The sequence below is a fragment of the Cherax quadricarinatus genome, chromosome 38 (genome assembly GCF_038502225.1).
Source record: "Cherax quadricarinatus isolate ZL_2023a chromosome 38, ASM3850222v1, whole genome shotgun sequence".
NCBI lineage: Eukaryota > Metazoa > Arthropoda > Malacostraca > Decapoda > Parastacidae > Cherax > Cherax quadricarinatus.
The window spans coordinates 303,307-321,274 of record NC_091329.1 but is presented as its reverse complement, the minus strand read 5'-3'; the positions used below and the strand labels follow the sequence as shown (position 1 = coordinate 321,274).

Here is a 17,968-nt window from a genome sequence, read left to right as displayed (position 1 = left end):
AACCACTCTAATTTCACATTTCTTTCAGTCACTTTTGGGCATTTCTATCAATTTTACCTCAGTACGACTCCCTCACTTTCTATTTTCTTTTAGTTGTGGAGCTGTGTTTTCTTTCAGTAGCTGATCTTGGGTTTTTCTATTATTGTTAGCCCAAGATTCTAAAGCATTGTCCCTCCCCAGACTGAGGTTGAAATACACAGATTAACTTTAATTTTCTGTTTGTCTACATGTGGGATTCCTCATTTCAATATTGCTTAGGTATATGTATATATCTGCATAATAGTTATTATATAGCTATAAGATATAGCTCTCATAGCTATAAGATATAGCTCTCATAGCTATAAGATATAGCTCTAATAGCTGTTTAATATTCAGGGTGTTCAGAAACAAGATGAAACCCATAGATTTTGAATGTTTATTAGTAAATTACAAAAATTATTGAATGTGTTGGCCATGAAAGGTTTTCACCAAAGTGTACATGAATCATATTATTAAACACTTGTTTTAACATCTCTTCACATACCATTTACTGTACACCGAAAGTTGACCTCTAACTCTTTCAGTGTATGAGGATGATTTCATTATACATTGTTAAAAAATCTTAAAAAGAAAACCTGTAATGTGAATGCCTTTATCGTATTGATCACTGAAGCAAGCATAATGGGTTGCAGTATATACATTATGCAAGAAAGGTATACAATACTGACAAGGTAAGAGGAAATAAACAAGAACTGAACTGGCTGTATCCCACTGAAGCAGGGTGGCCCATGAAGAAAAACAAAAGTTTCTCTTCATAACTTTAGTAATATATACAGGAGAAGGGGTTACTAGCCGCTTGCTCCTGGCATTTCAGTCGCCTGTTACAACACGCATGGCTTAGGGAGGAAGAATTCTGTTCCATTTCCGCATGGAGATAGCAGGAAATAAAACAAGAATAACAATTAGTAAAAAAATAGAAGAAAACCCAGAGGGGTGTGTCAATATATGCTTGTACATGCAGATGTAGAGTAACATAAATGTAAGTAGAAGTAGCAAGATGTACAGTAGACCATTATATTGCACAGATTTATTTCCCATGTTTTGGTTATTGAACTATTGAAAAATTGCAGCACAATTTTACACAACACTTTGTAAAATTAACTTAACGTGGTTCCGTTTGCGGGCGCAGAACAAATTTCCCCAGCTCAAGTTGCTACCTTGCTGTTGGTCAGACCACTGTGTCAATGGGGGAGACCTACTGCTATCCCCTGCCACCCCCATCCCAGCCTTCACCCATGTGTGTCCAGTACAGTTGCTTCGTAGGAGCTAGCTGTGTTTGTAAATTGTGTTTTGATCTTTTAATTGCCATACCTTGTATCTGCCAAGCAATCATGGCACTCAGTAGGCATACGAGTGCTGTTGAAAGTGACAAGAAAAGGTATAAGCGTTTAAGTCTTAGATGAAATGTCAGTTAGTACAGTTAAAAAGAATAAGCTAATTATGTGAGTTTGTGTGATGAATAACTGGCTGACTCATTTGACAGACATTACTGACTTGCTGGACTGATTTATTGGACTGACTTAGTTACTTTTTCACTGAAGAACACCCTGACAAATCTTGATGCAGTGCTCTGAAATGGTCTAGAGCAGCTGATACCTTAATGTCAGCTGTATAATGTGCTGCAGGGTAAAATAGCCCAGAAATCCGTTACAGAATTTATGCACACTCCAGTACAACCATCGATTTCAGTACCAGAACCTCTACCATCCACCTCAGCCCAATAGGGCCATAGCATAACTCTCCACTCTTCACAATAATCGACAAACACCAGCACCCACAAGTTAATATAAGAAATACTATTACTTCTGTTGCATTTGTAGTCTTAAGCAGTAAAAACAACATAATACATCATGAAATGAACTACAATTACATATTCACTTTTATTTTTGTAAGATCTGGAGGTTAACAAAATGTTTGGCTTTTTTGGGGCTCCCAGGAACATTACCCCATTTTTCCCCTAAGTTCTTCAGTTTATCTAATACGGATTTACCTAACAGGGTTTTCAGGAATGTAACTATGTAACGGTATACTATACCTGAAACCTTGCATGTTTGAGTCACCAGCAATCTTATCGTGTAAAACAATTACAGGTTTCCGTTTCACACTTGCTTGGTAGGACGGTAGTACCTCCCTGGGTGGCTGCTGTCTACCAACCTAATACCTAGGATTTAATTTTTTTTTTCCTTTGACAAACCGACTGTATCCCACCAAAGCAGGGTGACCCAAAAAGAAAAACAAAAGTTTCTCTTTTTAAACTTTAGTAATGTATGCAAGAGAAGGGGTTACTAGCCCCTCGTTCCCGACATTTTAGTTTCCTCTTACGATATGCATGACTTACAGAGGAAGAATTCTTTTCCACTTCCCCATAGTGCACATTTAATTATGTAGTTATATATAGCAACTTTACTAAGTATTATATAATAGCTATACAATAGTTGTAACATAGCTGTATAACTATTATTATAATCATAACTAAGTGCTAAACCCACAAGGGTTATACAGCTAAATAGCCATAAAATAGAGACACTTATGCAGCATATGGGAATCTTTATTCAGGAAACGTTTCGCCACACAGTGGCTTCATCAGTCCAATACAAAGAGGAAGGCGTAAGGAGAGGAGGAGAATGAGGTAATCAGTCCCTCAACCTGGAGTCGATGTGTTCAGTCCATCAATCTTGTAGAATGTACAGCATAGGGCCGTAGACGTGGCTTATATACTGTAGTGAGGTGACGTGAAGCAGATGGAGGCGGGGTCATAGTGGTACCATCCACTAGTCGAAGTAGGTCTTCGTCCAAAGGTTGAACAAGTGTTGAAGAATTCTTTGTAACAAGACCCCATGATGCTGCCGTGTCTGACAGTTGTGATGAATGGTTTGAAAAACCGACAAGTTGAAGATTGAGACACTTATGCAGCATATGGGAATCTTTATTCAGGAAACGTTTCGCCACACAGTGGCTTCATCAGTCCAATACAAAGAGGAAGGCGTAAGGAGAGGAGGAGAATGAGGTAATCAGTCCCTCAACCTGGAGTCGATGTGTTCAGTCCATCAATCTTGTAGAATGTACAGCATAGGGCCGTAGACGTGGCTTATATACTGTAGTGAGGTGACGTGAAGCAGATGGAGGCGGGGTCATAGTGGTACCATCCACTAGTCGAAGTAGGTCTTCGTCCAAAGGTTGAACAAGTGTTGAAGAATTCTTTGTAACAAGACCCCATGATGCTGCCGTGTCTGACAGTTGTGATGAATGGTTTGAAAAACCGACAAGTTGAAGATTGAGACACTTATGCAGCATATGGGAATCTTTATTCAGGAAACGTTTCGCCACACAGTGGCTTCATCAGTCCAATACAAAGAGGAAGGCGTAAGGAGAGGAGGAGAATGAGGTAATCAGTCCCTCAACCTGGAGTCGATGTGTTCAGTCCATCAATCTTGTAGAATGTACAGCATAGGGCCGTAGACGTGGCTTATATACTGTAGTGAGGTGACGTGAAGCAGATGGAGGCGGGGTCATAGTGGTACCATCCACTAGTCGAAGTAGGTCTTCGTCCAAAGGTTGAACAAGTGTTGAAGAATTCTTTGTAACAAGACCCCATGATGCTGCCGTGTCTGACAGTTGTGATGAATGGTTTGAAAAACCGACAAGTTGAAGATTGAGACACTTATGCAGCATATGGGAATCTTTATTCAGGAAACGTTTCGCCACACAGTGGCTTCATCAGTCCAATACAAAGAGGAAGGCGTAAGGAGAGGAGGAGAATGAGGTAATCAGTCCCTCAACCTGGAGTCGATGTGTTCAGTCCATCAATCTTGTAGAATGTACAGCATAGGGCCGTAGACGTGGCTTATATACTGTAGTGAGGTGACGTGAAGCAGATGGAGGCGGGGTCATAGTGGTACCATCCTATGCTGTACATTCTACAAGATTGATGGACTGAACACATCGACTCCAGGTTGAGGGACTGATTACCTCATTCTCCTCCTCTCCTTACGCCTTCCTCTTTGTATTGGACTGATGAAGCCACTGTGTGGCGAAACGTTTCCTGAATAAAGATTCCCATATGCTGCATAAGTGTCTCAATCTTCAACTTGTCGGTTTTTCAAACCATTCATCACAGCCATAAAATAGTTACAGTAGACCATCACTGAGCAAGAGTTTATTTGGCATGATTTGGGTATAGCACGATTGAAGAATTGCAGCACAATTTTATGTAACACGTTGCAAGATGAATTTAACACGGTACAGCTTGCGAGAAGGAAAAAAAATTCCCTTTTCCTCAAGTGGCCACCTTGTTGTGGATCAGTGGGGGAGACCTCCCGCCGTCCCCAGCCACCACCTCACCATCCCAGTCCAGTTCAACTTCTCTGCTACAAGCTTGTGATTGTGAATTGTGTTTTGATCTTTTAATTGCTATATCTTGTATCTGCCAAGCAGTCATGACACCCAGTAGGCATACCAGTGTTGCTCAAAGTGGCAAGAAAAGGTGTAAGCATTTAAGTCTTAGAATTAATGAAGGAAACAGAGATATCAGACAAGACATCTTGTGGCCATAGTGAAGTGTTACTTTGTACACATAAAAAAGAGGTAAACGTAAGTTTGTGTGACTGACTGAATGAATCGACTGACTTACTGAATTACTTGACTAACTGGATGACTTAAAGTTAGACACTCCAGTACAACCATCAGCTTCAGTACCAGAACCTCTACCATCCACCTCAGCCCAGTAGGGCCACAGCATAACTCTCCACTCTCTTCACAATCATCCACAAACACCAGCACCCACAATTTAAGGTAAGAAATACTATTATTTATGTTATATTTGTAGTCTTAATAGTAAAAACAACATAATACATCACAATGAACAACAATTACATATTTACTTTTATTTTTGTAAGATGTGGAGGCCTAAAAAAAAAAATTGTTTGGCTTTTTTGGGATGCTCAGGAATGTAACCCTATTTTTCCCTTAAGTTCTTCAGTTCATCTTACACGGTTTTACCTAATACACTGTTTTCAGGAACGTAACTACCATGTTAAATAACGGTCTACTGTATATTATATATACAGTAGCTATAATTATAAATCCCCTCAAAGGGAGGTTCCTTGATGCTGGTGAGGGGCTCTTGATCAATTATTATTATTATTATAATCAAAAAGAAGCGCTAAGCCACAAGGACTATACAGCGCTGCAGGGCAGGAAGGAAGTGAGGGCATCAGGTGGCAAAAGGGAGATGGATGAGTAATAGGTTACGGATGACAGCGGGGTAGTGGATGGTGAAAGGGTAAAGGGCAGCAAGAGACTGAACTAGAAAGGGTTGAGGGGAGTGCGAAAAGTATCATCAGAGTTTGTGGAGTAAATCAGTCGTTGTCAAGAAGTCAATGAGAGAGTCAGGATTAAAGGAGGGTCCATCAGCAAGAAGGGAAGGTAAAGAGAGAGTAGTAGAACGAAGACGACGTTGGAGGTAAATTCTGCGCGCTCGTTGATAGAGAGGGCAGTCTAACAGAATGTGGCTAATCGATACTGGAACTTGACACTGCTCACAGAGAGGAACAGGGTGCCTCTCCATGAGATACCCATGAGTAAGACGAGTGTGGCCAATGCGAAGGCGGGAGAGAGTGGTCTCCCAACCTCGGCACTGATGACAAGAAGACGGCCAGTAACCTATGCTCGGTTTAATAGAATGAAGTTTGTTACCGAGCAGAGTTGACCAATGTTGCTGCCAATGGGTGCGAAGGTGGGTAGCTATTGCAGCAAAATAGTCCAGAAATGGAACACCTCGATAGGAAATTGGTAGGTCATGTACTGCTGACCGCGCAGCAGTGTCTGCCTGTTCATTGCCCTGTACGTCGACATGACCAGGGACCCAACAAAAAACAATATCTTTATGTTTGGTAGAGATACGGCGTAGCCAAAGTTGGATACGGAGAACTAGGGGATGAGATGTATCAAATTTTCGTATAGCCTGTAGAGCACTAAGGGAGTCTGAGACTACTACAAATGATGACACAGGCATAGATGCGATACGAATAAGTGCTGCAAGAATGGCATACAGTTCAGCAGTAAAAATGCTAGCTGAAGATAGTAAATGCCCCCGCACGACGCTGTCCGGAAACACTGCTGCAAATCCGACGCCGTCTGAAGACTTAGAGCCATCTGTGTACACAGCGGTGGCATGAGAATGGGAGTGGAAGTGATCAAGAAAAAGAGAGCGGGAAGCCACCGTAGGCAGTTGAGCTTTCGAGCAAGGGAGTGAGAAAGAACAGACCCGAACAGCTGGAACTTCCCAGGGGGGTAGGGAAAAGTGAGATGCTACATGAACATATAACGGTGGTAACTGAAGGGAAGACAAGAGTGAATGTAGGCGAAGAGAAAAGGGACGGAGCAAACAGGGGCGGCGAATGAATAAAGAATGTCTACTAATATCGGTGACCATTCTATAAATGGAAGGATTGTGTAGATCGTGAGAGCGTACATAGTAGCGAAGGCAATGGGCATCACGGTGATCAGACAAGGATGGAACATTCGCTTCTGTATAGAGGCTCTCAACAGGGGAAGAGCGAAAAGCACCAAGGCACAAACGTAATCCTTGGTGATGGATAGAGTTAAGGCTAGAGAGAGTAGCAGGTGAGGCCGCGGAATAAATCTGGTCACCATAATCGAGTTTCGATAAAACGAGGGCTGAATGTAGGCGAAGCAGAGTTCGACGATCAGCTCCCCAGGAACGATGAGCAAGGGTTTTAAGAAGGTTTAGCCGGCTGTGACAAGTTGCCTTCAGAGAGGTAATGTGAGGTTTCCAGGATAACCTACGGTCAAAGAGAAGGCCTAGAAACCTGACTGTATCACGTTCGGGGATACGGGAGCCATAGAGATACAAAGGATGATCGGAGATAACAGAGCGTCTAGTGAAAGTAATTTGGTGAGTTTTGGTACTTGAAAATTTAAACCCATGCGTGGTGGCCCAAGTGGAAACACGGTCGACCGCATGCTGGAGAGAAACTGCAATAAGATGACAGTCAGCGCCTGCACAAGCAATAGCGAAGTCATCAACATAGAGTGATGACCAAATATTGGGTGGAAGAACAGAGGCCAAATCATTTATAGCAAGGAGAAACAGTGTTGTGCTTAGAACACATCCCTGAGGGACACCTTCAGCTTGGACGAAGTCCGGGGAAAGAACATTATTGACTCGAACACGGAAATGTCTGTCAGTTAAAAAGTTCTTAAGGAAGGATGGTAGATTGCCTCGGAGGCCTAAGGAATGGGCCTGGGCCAAAATATTATACCTCCAAGTTGTGTCATATGCCTTCTCAAGGTCAAAAAATATGGCAATAACTGAGTGGTTATTCGCAAAGGCATTACGAACATACGTATCCAAGCGTAGTAAGGGGTCTATGGTAGAACGACCCTTACGAAAGCCATATTGACTAGCGGAGAGACTGTTGTGTGTCTCTAAATACCACATTAAACGTTGATTTACGAGACGTTCCATCACTTTGCAAACTGCACTAGTAAGAGCGATGGGGCGATAGTGGGAGGCATCATGTCCTGTAGTAACCGGTTTGCGGAAAGGGAGAACAATGGCAGATTTCCACAGCTGGGGAAGAACTCCTTGTGCCCAAATAAGATTGAAGAGGTGTAAGAGGACTACAAGGGCTGACCGATGTAAATGTTGTAACATACGAATATGAATGTCGTCAGGCCCAGCTGCCGATGATCGGCAAGCTGAGAGCGTTGCCTCCAGTTCTGAGAGAAGAAAAGTCCAAGGGTACTAACTTTCTGGCAGACTTTGAGGAAAGAAACGAGGGGCATAGATGGAGCCCTCGGGAAATACGGACCAGATGTGTGCCAAGTTCCATGGCAACGTCGAGAGGGTTTGCTACATCAACACCAGCGACCCGTAGAACAGGAGCCGGGTCAGGAGAGTATTTACCACTCAATTTCCTCACTTTTTTCCAGACTGCACTCATAGAAGAAGCAGAGGTGATGGTGGAAACATAGTCTCGCCAACAAGTGCGTTTAGCTTCACGGATGACACGGCGAGCGATTGCATGCTTCTGCTTAAAATCAAGAAGTCTCTCAGCAGTTCTATTGTACCGGTACCTGCCCCATGCAGCACGTTTCAAACGTACTGCACGAGCACAAGCAGGAGACCACCAAGGCACGCACTTCTGAGAATGCCTGCCTGAGGTTTGGGGTATAGAATGAGAAGCTGCGGTATAAACTGACGTCGAGAAGATGTGTAGGAGCTCATCAATGGAGGATGAAGAAGGAACCTCACTAAAAGCAGTGAGGTGTGAGTAAAGATCCCAATTTGCCCGATCAAATTGCCAGCGAGGGCTATGGAAAGGTGGTGAATAGGAAGGAGAAGTAAGAATGATCGGAAAATGATCACTGTCATGTAAGTCTGGTAGAACAGACCAGGTGAAGTCTAGTGCAGTGGAGGAAGAGCAGACTGATAGATCGATGCAAGAGAGAGTATGAGTACGAGGATCAAAATGGGTGGGAGTACCCGTATTTAAAACATGGAGGGGGTGAGAGGCGAGAAAAGCCTCCAACTGGATGCCACGTGAGTCACAATGAGACCCCTCCCCCCCAGAGGAAATGATGGGCATTAAAATCAACAAGTAACAGAAGTGGTGGTGGTAAGGATGAAACAAGAAAGGCAAAGTCTGGGATACAAAATGCTCGAGAAGGAGAGAGATATAAAGAACGTATTGTAAACCACTTATTCAAGTGGATACGGGCTGCAGTGTAATGCAGCGAGGTATGGACAAATAGTTGACAGTACGGAATATCATTGCGTAGAAGAAGGGCACTTTCATTAAAGGTCCCATCTGAGAAAGGATCCGAAGAATACAATAAATTATAGCCTGAGATAGGTTGGAAAACAGCGGAGTGTAATTTTGGTTCTTGTAAGCAAGCACCAACAGGGGAAAACCTGGAAAGCAACATCTGAAGCTCACCCCGATTACCCCTGAGGCCGCGGATATTCCACTGTAAATAGGCCATGATTGGCGATGAAGAAAATATCAGGAATCTGTAGGTAAAGGCACCTACGGACTAGAGGGGTTAGAAAAGTCAACGTGTGGTGGCATTGGAAGACGTTCAAGTAGCGAAGGAACGGAGCGTTGCGAAGAATGGGGTTGTGAAGATGGAGGAGAGGGAAGAGAAGAAACAGGAAGTGAATCAGTGTCCATTGAAGGTTTAGTCTCTGCAATATATTCTGAAATGGCTTCAAGTGTTTCTGAATTCAAAGATGTATGGGAGACCATATTGGAGATAGAAGGAGGAGGGTGAGTAAAGATTGGGACAGTAATGGACTGTACCAAAGTAGAGGGGGAGGGAAGAGTGTAAGGGACTAGAGATGAAGTGTGGGGGGGACAGAAGAGGCAGAAACCTGGGAGGTGGCAGAAGAGGGAGAAACTTGGGAGGGGATGGGGGTGGAAGGCATAGTACGAGGAGGAGGGTGAATCTCCACACTTGTAGTAGAGCCAGAGAGAGGGGAAGAACTAGGTACAGAGACTGGAAAGGTAAAGTGTGGAGGTGGAAGAAGGGAAGGAAGGGGCAAAGAAGATTTGAGCAATGTGGATTTTTTGGACTTCTGAGTAGAGAGGCGATTGGTATTAGGTGTCGTACGAGGTCTTGTCGATACTGGGGCTTGTGAGGAAGGACGCGAAGATGTGAGAACAGACTGAGTTGTAGTCAGGACGTCAGAGCCAAGGACAGCAAAAGGATTAGATGCTGTAGTGGCTATGGGAGGGGTAACAACAGAGGAGGCTGCAGAAGATGGGACCCCAGAAGTGGGGGGATGTTTGGAAACACGAGAATAAGAAACACGGGGTAGTCTCCCTTGGAGGCGGAGATGAGTAACTGCCATAGCATAAGGGAGACCTTCTGCCTCTTTGAGGCAACGGATTTCACGTTCATTTAAGTAGACCTGGCAACGGCGGGAGTACGAAGGGTGAGCTTCATTACAATTAAGGCAAGATGGAGGTTGACTGCAAGATGTATTAGAATGGTCGTCGGCACCACAGACTGGGCATTCGACCATAGATCTGCAATATTTCGCTGGGTGACCAAAACGCCAGCAATTTCTACATTGTTGCGGTGTAGGTATCACCTTTCGAACTTGTAACCGATGTCCCGCGACATATACAGAGGACGGGAGTTCTTGGCTGTCAAAAGTTAAACGAGCCACATTGCAAGGGTAATGTCTCCGCCCCCGGGCAGGAAAGACATAAGTGTCTACTTTGAGGATTGGGAGATCCTGGAATTCCAGCTGTTCAAAAATGTCATTGCCACATGACTGGAAATTCTGTTGGACTATGGTATGGGGCAGAATGACAGTACCACTACAAGAATTGAGAGAAAGATGTTTTTCAATAGTGACAGGAGTAGTATCGATATTCGAAAGGAGAGAAAGAGCATGAGCAGCATTCTGGACAGTGACGATGCGCATACCGCTCTTGAGAGCATGAAATGAAATATCTCTACCAACATGACGCAGGAGCGCTTTGCCAATACTATGGTCAGAAAGGTAGGCAGAAGAAGAAGTCGGTCTTAAAGTAAAGAATTTAGTCCATTGTGTGGTCCAAAACTGAGCGTGGAGAGGGAGTGCTTGACGTGTCGGTCTTTTCCGAGTAGAATGGGAAGGTAACGAAGGAGCATCATCAGGAGATTGACGTTGGCGTTTAGGAGTAGGACCGGAGTTGGTCCGGCATGAAATGGGCGGGCGATTCGAAAATTGCCGTACCGTAGAGGGAGAAGCCGGAAGCATAGTCAAAGGAGAGCGGAGTTCAGACAAATCGAAGGAGTCAGTCGAAGCCCCGGTACCTGAAGCGGGTGAGGAAACAGCACCAGCAAGAGGTACAGGGGCATCAGGAGTGTCCGAAGAGTGGTCTAAACACAAGGCAGGGTCAGAATGGGGTGCGGTATCAAGAAGGGGCCCGGGGGTAGTGGGTTCATGGACTAGGGCTGCCATGGTTAGGTTACTCCTTTGCTTTTTGTTTTTAAGAAAAAAGAAAGAAGAAAATAAAAAAATAAAAAAAAGAAAAAAAAAGGGGGGGGGGGAGTGGGGAGGAATAGTTCCCAGGAGGAATGAAAGGGCCGGAAATCTCCCTCCGCACCCAAGAGGACCTCAACACCGCTAGTAGCGCAGATGCAGCATGGAACCCGTGCTATACCCTACCCTTCATGCCAGTAAACCAGCAATCCGGGATAGCAACCTCACATCTGCCGAGCTACCTCGGTGGACAAAAGAGAGGGCGGCCGGATATCCGCCACAAAGCATACCTCCTTCGGCCACCACCCCTGGAATCCGAAAGGTGGCTTCCAGAGATACACCCGTCGCCCGAAAGACATCCAAAGCTACTCCGGGATACCGGAGAGGGATCGGGACATCCCCAGGCAATCCAGATTCCACGGCAAACTACGTCACCGCCAAGAACCTCAACGGAATGGGATGGACCCCGGTGTCCTTTCCCCTACCTAGGAACTAGCGCGCCTGTGGGAGAAATCCCAAAGGCCAAAAAGAGGAAGGGCAAAAGGGAGGGGTGAGGAGGAGGAGGAGGAATGGAAAAAGGGGAGGATGGGATAGGGGAGGGGAGAATGGGGGGTAATTAGGTTCGGTCTGAGGAAGAAGACTGACAGGGCTAATTCCTCAGACCAAGAGCCTCTTCACCACGCCAAGGAGCCCCCCTTGAAGAGGGCTCTTGATCAAGGGATTTGGATCTGTGCTGTTGTCTGAATACCTTACACACCCCCACATGTGCTGTATAATCCTATGGATTTAGTGCTCCATGATTATTATAATTGTTATAAATTAACTGTTACATAACCTAAAATATAGCTATGTTGAATAGTTCTACTCCTGAAGGGAGGTTCCGTGTTGCAGGTGGGGGCTCTTGATCCATTAAATTAGACTTTACCTGGCTCTCATGGTTGTTTATACCAGCCAATACGCACATTCCTCAGGTCCTGTAGGACATTTATGAATTTACTCTTACAGTGTAAATTTGTAAGGTTCCTACAGTACCTGAGAAGTAGGAGTGATGGCTTTAGGACCCCTGACAAATTTACACTAGAAGAAAATAAGATAATGGTTTAGAGTAAAAATTGAGCAGGAATGGTAGATAAAATAGAGCATTTACATCACAAAAATTTTTTAATGCTGTTTTCTTATTGATTTTTTTTCTTTACAGGTTACAAAGTCATCAAAATGTAAGCCAAAAGACAACAAAAAGGTAAAGGGACTTTCCTTGAAGCTTGGTACCTACAGAGATGGAGTACAGGTGCTGTCCAAAAAAGATATAGCCAAAATTAATGCTTTGTAATAGCAGTGTTTCACTTGAATATACTTTATAAAATAAATTTTTACTACTGACCAATGTCACGAGAATATTTCACTTTTAACCTTATAACTGTGTCCAACATATTAGTAAGCAAGTGTTTAACCCCTAAACTGTCCAAGCATAGATCTACGTTAACTCGCATAGCACTCCGAATGTAATCTACCTTTTATTTTACATTTGAAGGCATGTAAAACATAGATCTATGTTTGGACAGTTTAAGGGTTAATATATTAGCATACATAATTTTTCTAAGTCTTTAATTTACTACATTCCATAATTTCAGCACTCGGCTGTGTTATTTAGGTTGCTAGCTATCTCGTGCCTTCTAGGAAGAAAATTCAGGTTGCATGAGGCATTGTGGGTAATAATACTTAATAAACCTAGGCTACCATAGCTTACTGATTTAATCCCACCTCTCTCCCCAACACCCTAGCATTTATTTTTTTTTACAACCCCACCTATTATAATTATTATAATCAAAGGGGAAGCACTAAACCTGTAGGATTATAGTGCCAGTGATGGGGGGGGGGAAGGAAATGGAAGGTATTCTGGCATCAAGGAACCTTACTTGAGGGGAACCCCATCTATAAATATGTTAAACAACCATGGTGACATTACACATACCTGTCTAAAATCTACTTTTACTGGGAAGTAATCTCCCCCTCTCATACAAACCCTAACCTGAGCCTCACTATCCTCATAACTCTTAACAGCATTTACTAACTTGATACCTATTCCATACACTTGCAACATCTGCCGCACTACTCCCATATCCACCTTATATATACAGCAGTGGGTTTGTAAACCATCACTGATATTGTTTTAATGTCACCTGTGCACCATTTATAATGTTTCTGGTATATTTTTAAATGTTTATACAGTAGTATACTGTATACTGAAATAAAAAAAGAGGGGAAATCAGCTCTAATATACATTATTTATGTATGCATACTGGTCAGATAGCCTGTCATAAGTCAAATATGCTATTACAAATTTTGCTGCATCAACATTATTATTATAATCAAAAAGAAGCGCTAAGCCACAAGGACTATACAGCGCTGCAGGGCAGGAAGGAAGCGAGGGCATCAGGTGGCAAAAGGGAGATGGATGAGCAACAGGTTACGGATAACAGCGGGGCAGTGGATGGTGAAAGGGTAAAGGGCAGCAAGAGACTGAACCAGAAAGGGCTGAGGGGAGTGCGAAAAGTATCATCAGAGTTTGTGGAGTAAATCAGTCGTTGTCAAGAAGTCAATGAGAGAGTCAGGATTAAAGGAGGGTCCATCAGCAAGAAGGGAAGGTAAAGAGAGAGTAGGAGAACGAAGACGACGTTGGAGGTAAATTCTGCGTGCTCGTTGATAGAGAGGGCAGTCTAACAGAATGTGGCTAATCGATACTGGAACTTGACACTGCTCACAGAGAGGAACAGGGTGCCTCTCCATGAGATACCCATGAGTAAGACGAGTGTGGCCAATGCGAAGGCGGGAGAGAGTGGTCTCCCAACCTCGGCACTGATGACAAGAAGACGGCCAGTAACCTATGCTCGGTTTAATAGAATGAAGTTTGTTACCGAGCAGAGTTGACCAACGTTGTTGCCAACGGGTGCGAAGGTGGGTAGCTATTGCAGCAAAATAGTCCAGAAATGGAACACCTCGATAGGAAATTGGTAGGTCATATACTGCTGACCGCGCAGCAGTGTCTGCCTGTTCATTGCCCTGTACGGCGACATGACCAGGGACCCAACAAAAAACAATATCTTTATGTTTGGTAGAGATACGGCGTAGCCAAAGTTGGATACGGAGAACTAGGGGATGAGATGTATCAAATTTTCGAATAGCCTGTAGAGCACTAAGGGAGTCTGAGACTACTACAAATGATGACACAGGCATAGATGCGATACGAATAAGTGCTGCAAGAATGGCATACAGTTCAGCAGTAAAAATGCTAGCTGAAGATAGTAAATGCCCTCGTACGACGCTGTCCGGAAACACTGCTGCGAATCCGACGCCGTCTGAAGACTTAGAGCCATCTGTGTACACAGCGGTGGCATGAGAATGAGAGTGGAAGTGATCAAGAAAAAGAGAGCGGGAAGCCACCGTAGGCAGTTGAGCTTTCGAGCAAGGGAGTGAGAAAGAACAGACCCGAACAGCTGGAACTTCCCAGGGGGGTAGGGAAAAGTGAGATGCTACATGAACATATAAAGGTGGTAACTGAAGGGAAGACAAGAGTGAAAGTAGGCGAAGAGAAAAGGGACGGAGCAAACAGGGGCGGCGAACGAATAAAGAATGTCTACTAATATCGGTGACCATTCTATAAATGGAAGGATTGTGTAGATCGTGAGAGCGTACATAGTAACGAAGGCAATGGGCATCACGGCGATCAGACAAGGATGGAACATTTGCTTCTGTATAGAGGCTCTCAACAGGGGAAGAGCGAAAAGCACCAAGGCACAAACGTAAGCCTTGGTGATGGATAGAGTTAAGGCTAGAGAGAGTAGCAGGAGAGGCCGCGGAATAAATCTGGTCACCATAATCGAGTTTCGATAAAACGAGGGCTGAATGTAGGCGAAGCAGAGTTCAACGATCAGCTCCCCAGGAAAGATGAGCAAGGGTTTTAAGAAGGTTTAGCCGGCTGTGACAAGTTGCCTTCAGAGAGGTAATGTGAGGTTTCCAGGTTAACCGACGGTCAAAGAGAAGGCCTAGAAACCTGACTGTATCACGTTCGGGGATACGGGAGCCATAGAGATACAAAGGATGATCGGAGATAACAGAGCGTCTAGTGAAAGTAATTTGGTGAGTTTTGGTACTTGAAAATTTAAACCCATGTGTGGTGGCCCAAGTGGAAACACGGTCGACCGCATGCTGGAGAGAAACTGCAATAAGGTGACAGTCAGCGCCTGCACAAGCAATAGCGAAGTCATCAACATAGAGTGATGACCAAATATTGGGTGGAAGAACAGAGGCCAAATCATTTATAGCAAGGAGAAAAAGTGTTGTGCTTAGAACACATCCCTGAGGGACACCTTCAGCTTGGACGAAGTCCGGGGAAAGAACATTATTGACTCGAACACGGAAATGTCTGTCAGTTAAAAAGTTCTTAAGGAAGGATGGTAGATTGCCTCGGAGGCCTAAGGAATGGGCCTGGGCCAAAATATTATACCTCCAAGTTGTGTCATATGCCTTCTCAAGGTCAAAAAATATGGCAATAACTGAGTGATTATTCGCAAAGGCATTACGAACATACGTATCCAAGCGTAGTAAGGGGTCTATGGTAGAACGACCCTTACGAAAGCCATATTGACTAGCGGAGAGACTGTTGTGAGTCTCTAAATACCACATTAAACGTCGATTTACGAGGCGTTCCATCACTTTGCAAACTGCACTTGTAAGAGCGATGGGGCGATAGTGGGAGGCATCATGTCCTGTAGTACCCGGTTTGCGGAAAGGGAGAACAATGGCAGATTTCCACAGCTGGGGAAGAACTCCTTGTGCCCAAATAAGATTGAAGAGGTGTAAGAGGACTACAAGGGCTGACCGATGTAAATGTTGTAACATACGAATATGAATGTCATCAGGCCCAGCTGCCGATGATCGGCAAGCTGAGAGCGTTGCCTCCAGTTCTTGAAGTGTAAAAGGCACATTATACTGTTCTTCTCCGAGAGAAGAAAAGTCCAAGGGTACTAACTCTCTGGCAGACTTTGAGGAAAGAAACGAGGGGCATAGATGGAGCCCTCGGGAAATACGGACCAGATGTGTGCCAAGTTCAATGGCAACGTCGAGAGGGTTTGCTATATCAACACCAGTGACCCGTAGAACAGGAGCCGGGTCAGGAGAGTATTTACCACTCAATTTCCTCACTTTTTTCCAGACTGCACTCATAGAAGAAGCAGAGGTGATGGTGGAAACATAGTCTCGCCAACAAGTGCGTTTAGCTTCACGGATGACACGGCGAGCGATCGCACGCTTCTGCTTAAAATCAACAAGTCTCTCAGCGGTTCTATTGTACCGGTACCTGCCCCATGCAGCACGTTTCAAACGTACTGCACGAGCACAAGCAGGAGACCACCAAGGCACGCACTTCTGAGAATGCCTGCCTGAGGTTTGGGGTATAGAATGAGAAGCTGCGGTATAAACTGATGTCGAGAAGATGTGTAGGAGCTCATCAATGGAGGATGAAGAAGGAACCTCACTAAAAGCAGTGAGGTGTGAGTAAAGATCCCAATTTGCCCGATCAAATTGCCAGCGAGGGCTACGGGAAGGTGGTGAATAGGAAGGAGAAGTAAGAATGATCGGAAAATGATCGCTGTCATGTAAGTCTGGTAGAACAGACCAGGTGAAGTCTAGTGCAGTGGAGGAAGAGCAGACTGATAGATCGATGCAAGAGAGAGTATGAGTACGAGGATCAAAATGGGTGGGAGTACCCGTATTTAAAACATGGAGGGGGTGAGAGGCAAGAAAAGCCTCCAACTGAATGCCACGTGAGTCACAATGAGACCCCCCCCAGAGGAAATGGTGGGCATTAAAATCACCAAGTAACAGAAGTGGTGGTGGTAAGGATGAAACAAGAAAGGCAAAGTCTGGGATAGAAAATGCTCGAGAAGGAGAGAGATATAAAGAACATATTGTAAACCACTTATTCAAGTGGATACGGGCTGCAGTGTAATGCAGCGAGGTATGGACAAATAGTTGACAGTACGGAATATCATTGCGTAGAAGAAGGGCACTTTCATTAAAGGTCCCATCTGAGAAAGGATCCGAAGAATACAATAAATTATAGCCTGAGATAGGTTGGAAAACAGCCGAGTGTAATTTTGGTTCTTGTAAGCAAGCACCAACAGGGGAAAACCTGGAAAGCAACATCTGAAGCTCACCCCGATTACCCCTGAGGCCGCGGATATTCCACTGTAAATAGGCCATGATTGGCGATGAAGAAAATATCAGGAATCTGTAGGTAAAGGCACCTACGGACTAGAGGGGTTAGAAAAGTCAACGTGTGGTGGCATTGGAAGATGTTCAAGTAGCGAAGGAACGGAGCGTTGCGAAGAATGGGGTTGTGAAGATGGAGGAGAGGGAAGAGAAGGAACAGGAAGTGAATCAGTGTCCATTGAAGGTTTAGTCTCTGCAATATATTCTGAAATGGCTTCAAGTGTTTCTGAATTCAAAGATGTATGGGAAACCATATTGGAGATAGGAGGAGGAGGGTGAGTAAAGATTGGGACAGTAATGGACTGTACCAAAGTAGAGGGGGAGGGAAAAGTGTAAGGGACTGGAGATGAAGTGTGGGGGGGGACAGAAGAGGTAGAAACCTGGGAGGTGACAGAAGAGGGAGAAACTTGGGAGGGGACGGGGGTGGAAGGCATAGTACGAGGAGGAGGGTGAATCTCCACACTTGTAGTAGAGCCAGAGAGAGGGGAAGAACTAGGTACAGAGACTGGAAAGGTAACGTGTGGAGGTGGAAGAAGGGAAGGAAGGGGCAAAGAAGATTTGAGCAATGTGGATTTTTTGGACTTCTGAGTAGAGGGGCGATTGGTATTAGGTGTCGTACGAGGTCTTGTCGATACTGGGGCTTGTGAGGAAGGACGC

At 44.5% G+C, this 17,968-nt stretch overlaps 2 protein-coding genes across 6 annotated transcripts in view; one reads left to right on the top strand and one right to left on the bottom strand.

Annotated features, from left to right (window-relative positions):
* The window catches only part of LOC128692929 (transcriptional regulator ATRX homolog), a 51,828-nt gene extending 39,398 nt beyond the window's left edge, over positions 1 to 12,430 (top strand). For all 4 annotated transcript variants that reach the window (XM_053782279.2, XM_053782281.2, XM_053782280.2 and 1 more), the window contains one exon: positions 12,240 to 12,430. In XM_053782279.2, the coding sequence (XP_053638254.2) occupies positions 12,240 to 12,371 (132 nt within the window). In that variant the 3' untranslated portion in view covers positions 12,372 to 12,430. The remainder of the gene's footprint in view (positions 1 to 12,239) is intronic.
* LOC128698477 (macrophage migration inhibitory factor homolog) overlaps positions 402 to 17,968 on the bottom strand; it is a 62,192-nt gene continuing 44,625 nt past the window's right edge. The window contains exon 5 of one of the 2 annotated variants that reach the window (XR_011392878.1): positions 402 to 892. The gene's annotated coding sequence lies outside the window, so the exon portion shown is untranslated. Of the gene's footprint in view, positions 893 to 12,183; positions 12,333 to 17,968 lie in introns of those variants that run through there. The other variant, XR_011392877.1, reaches the window with a different exon arrangement.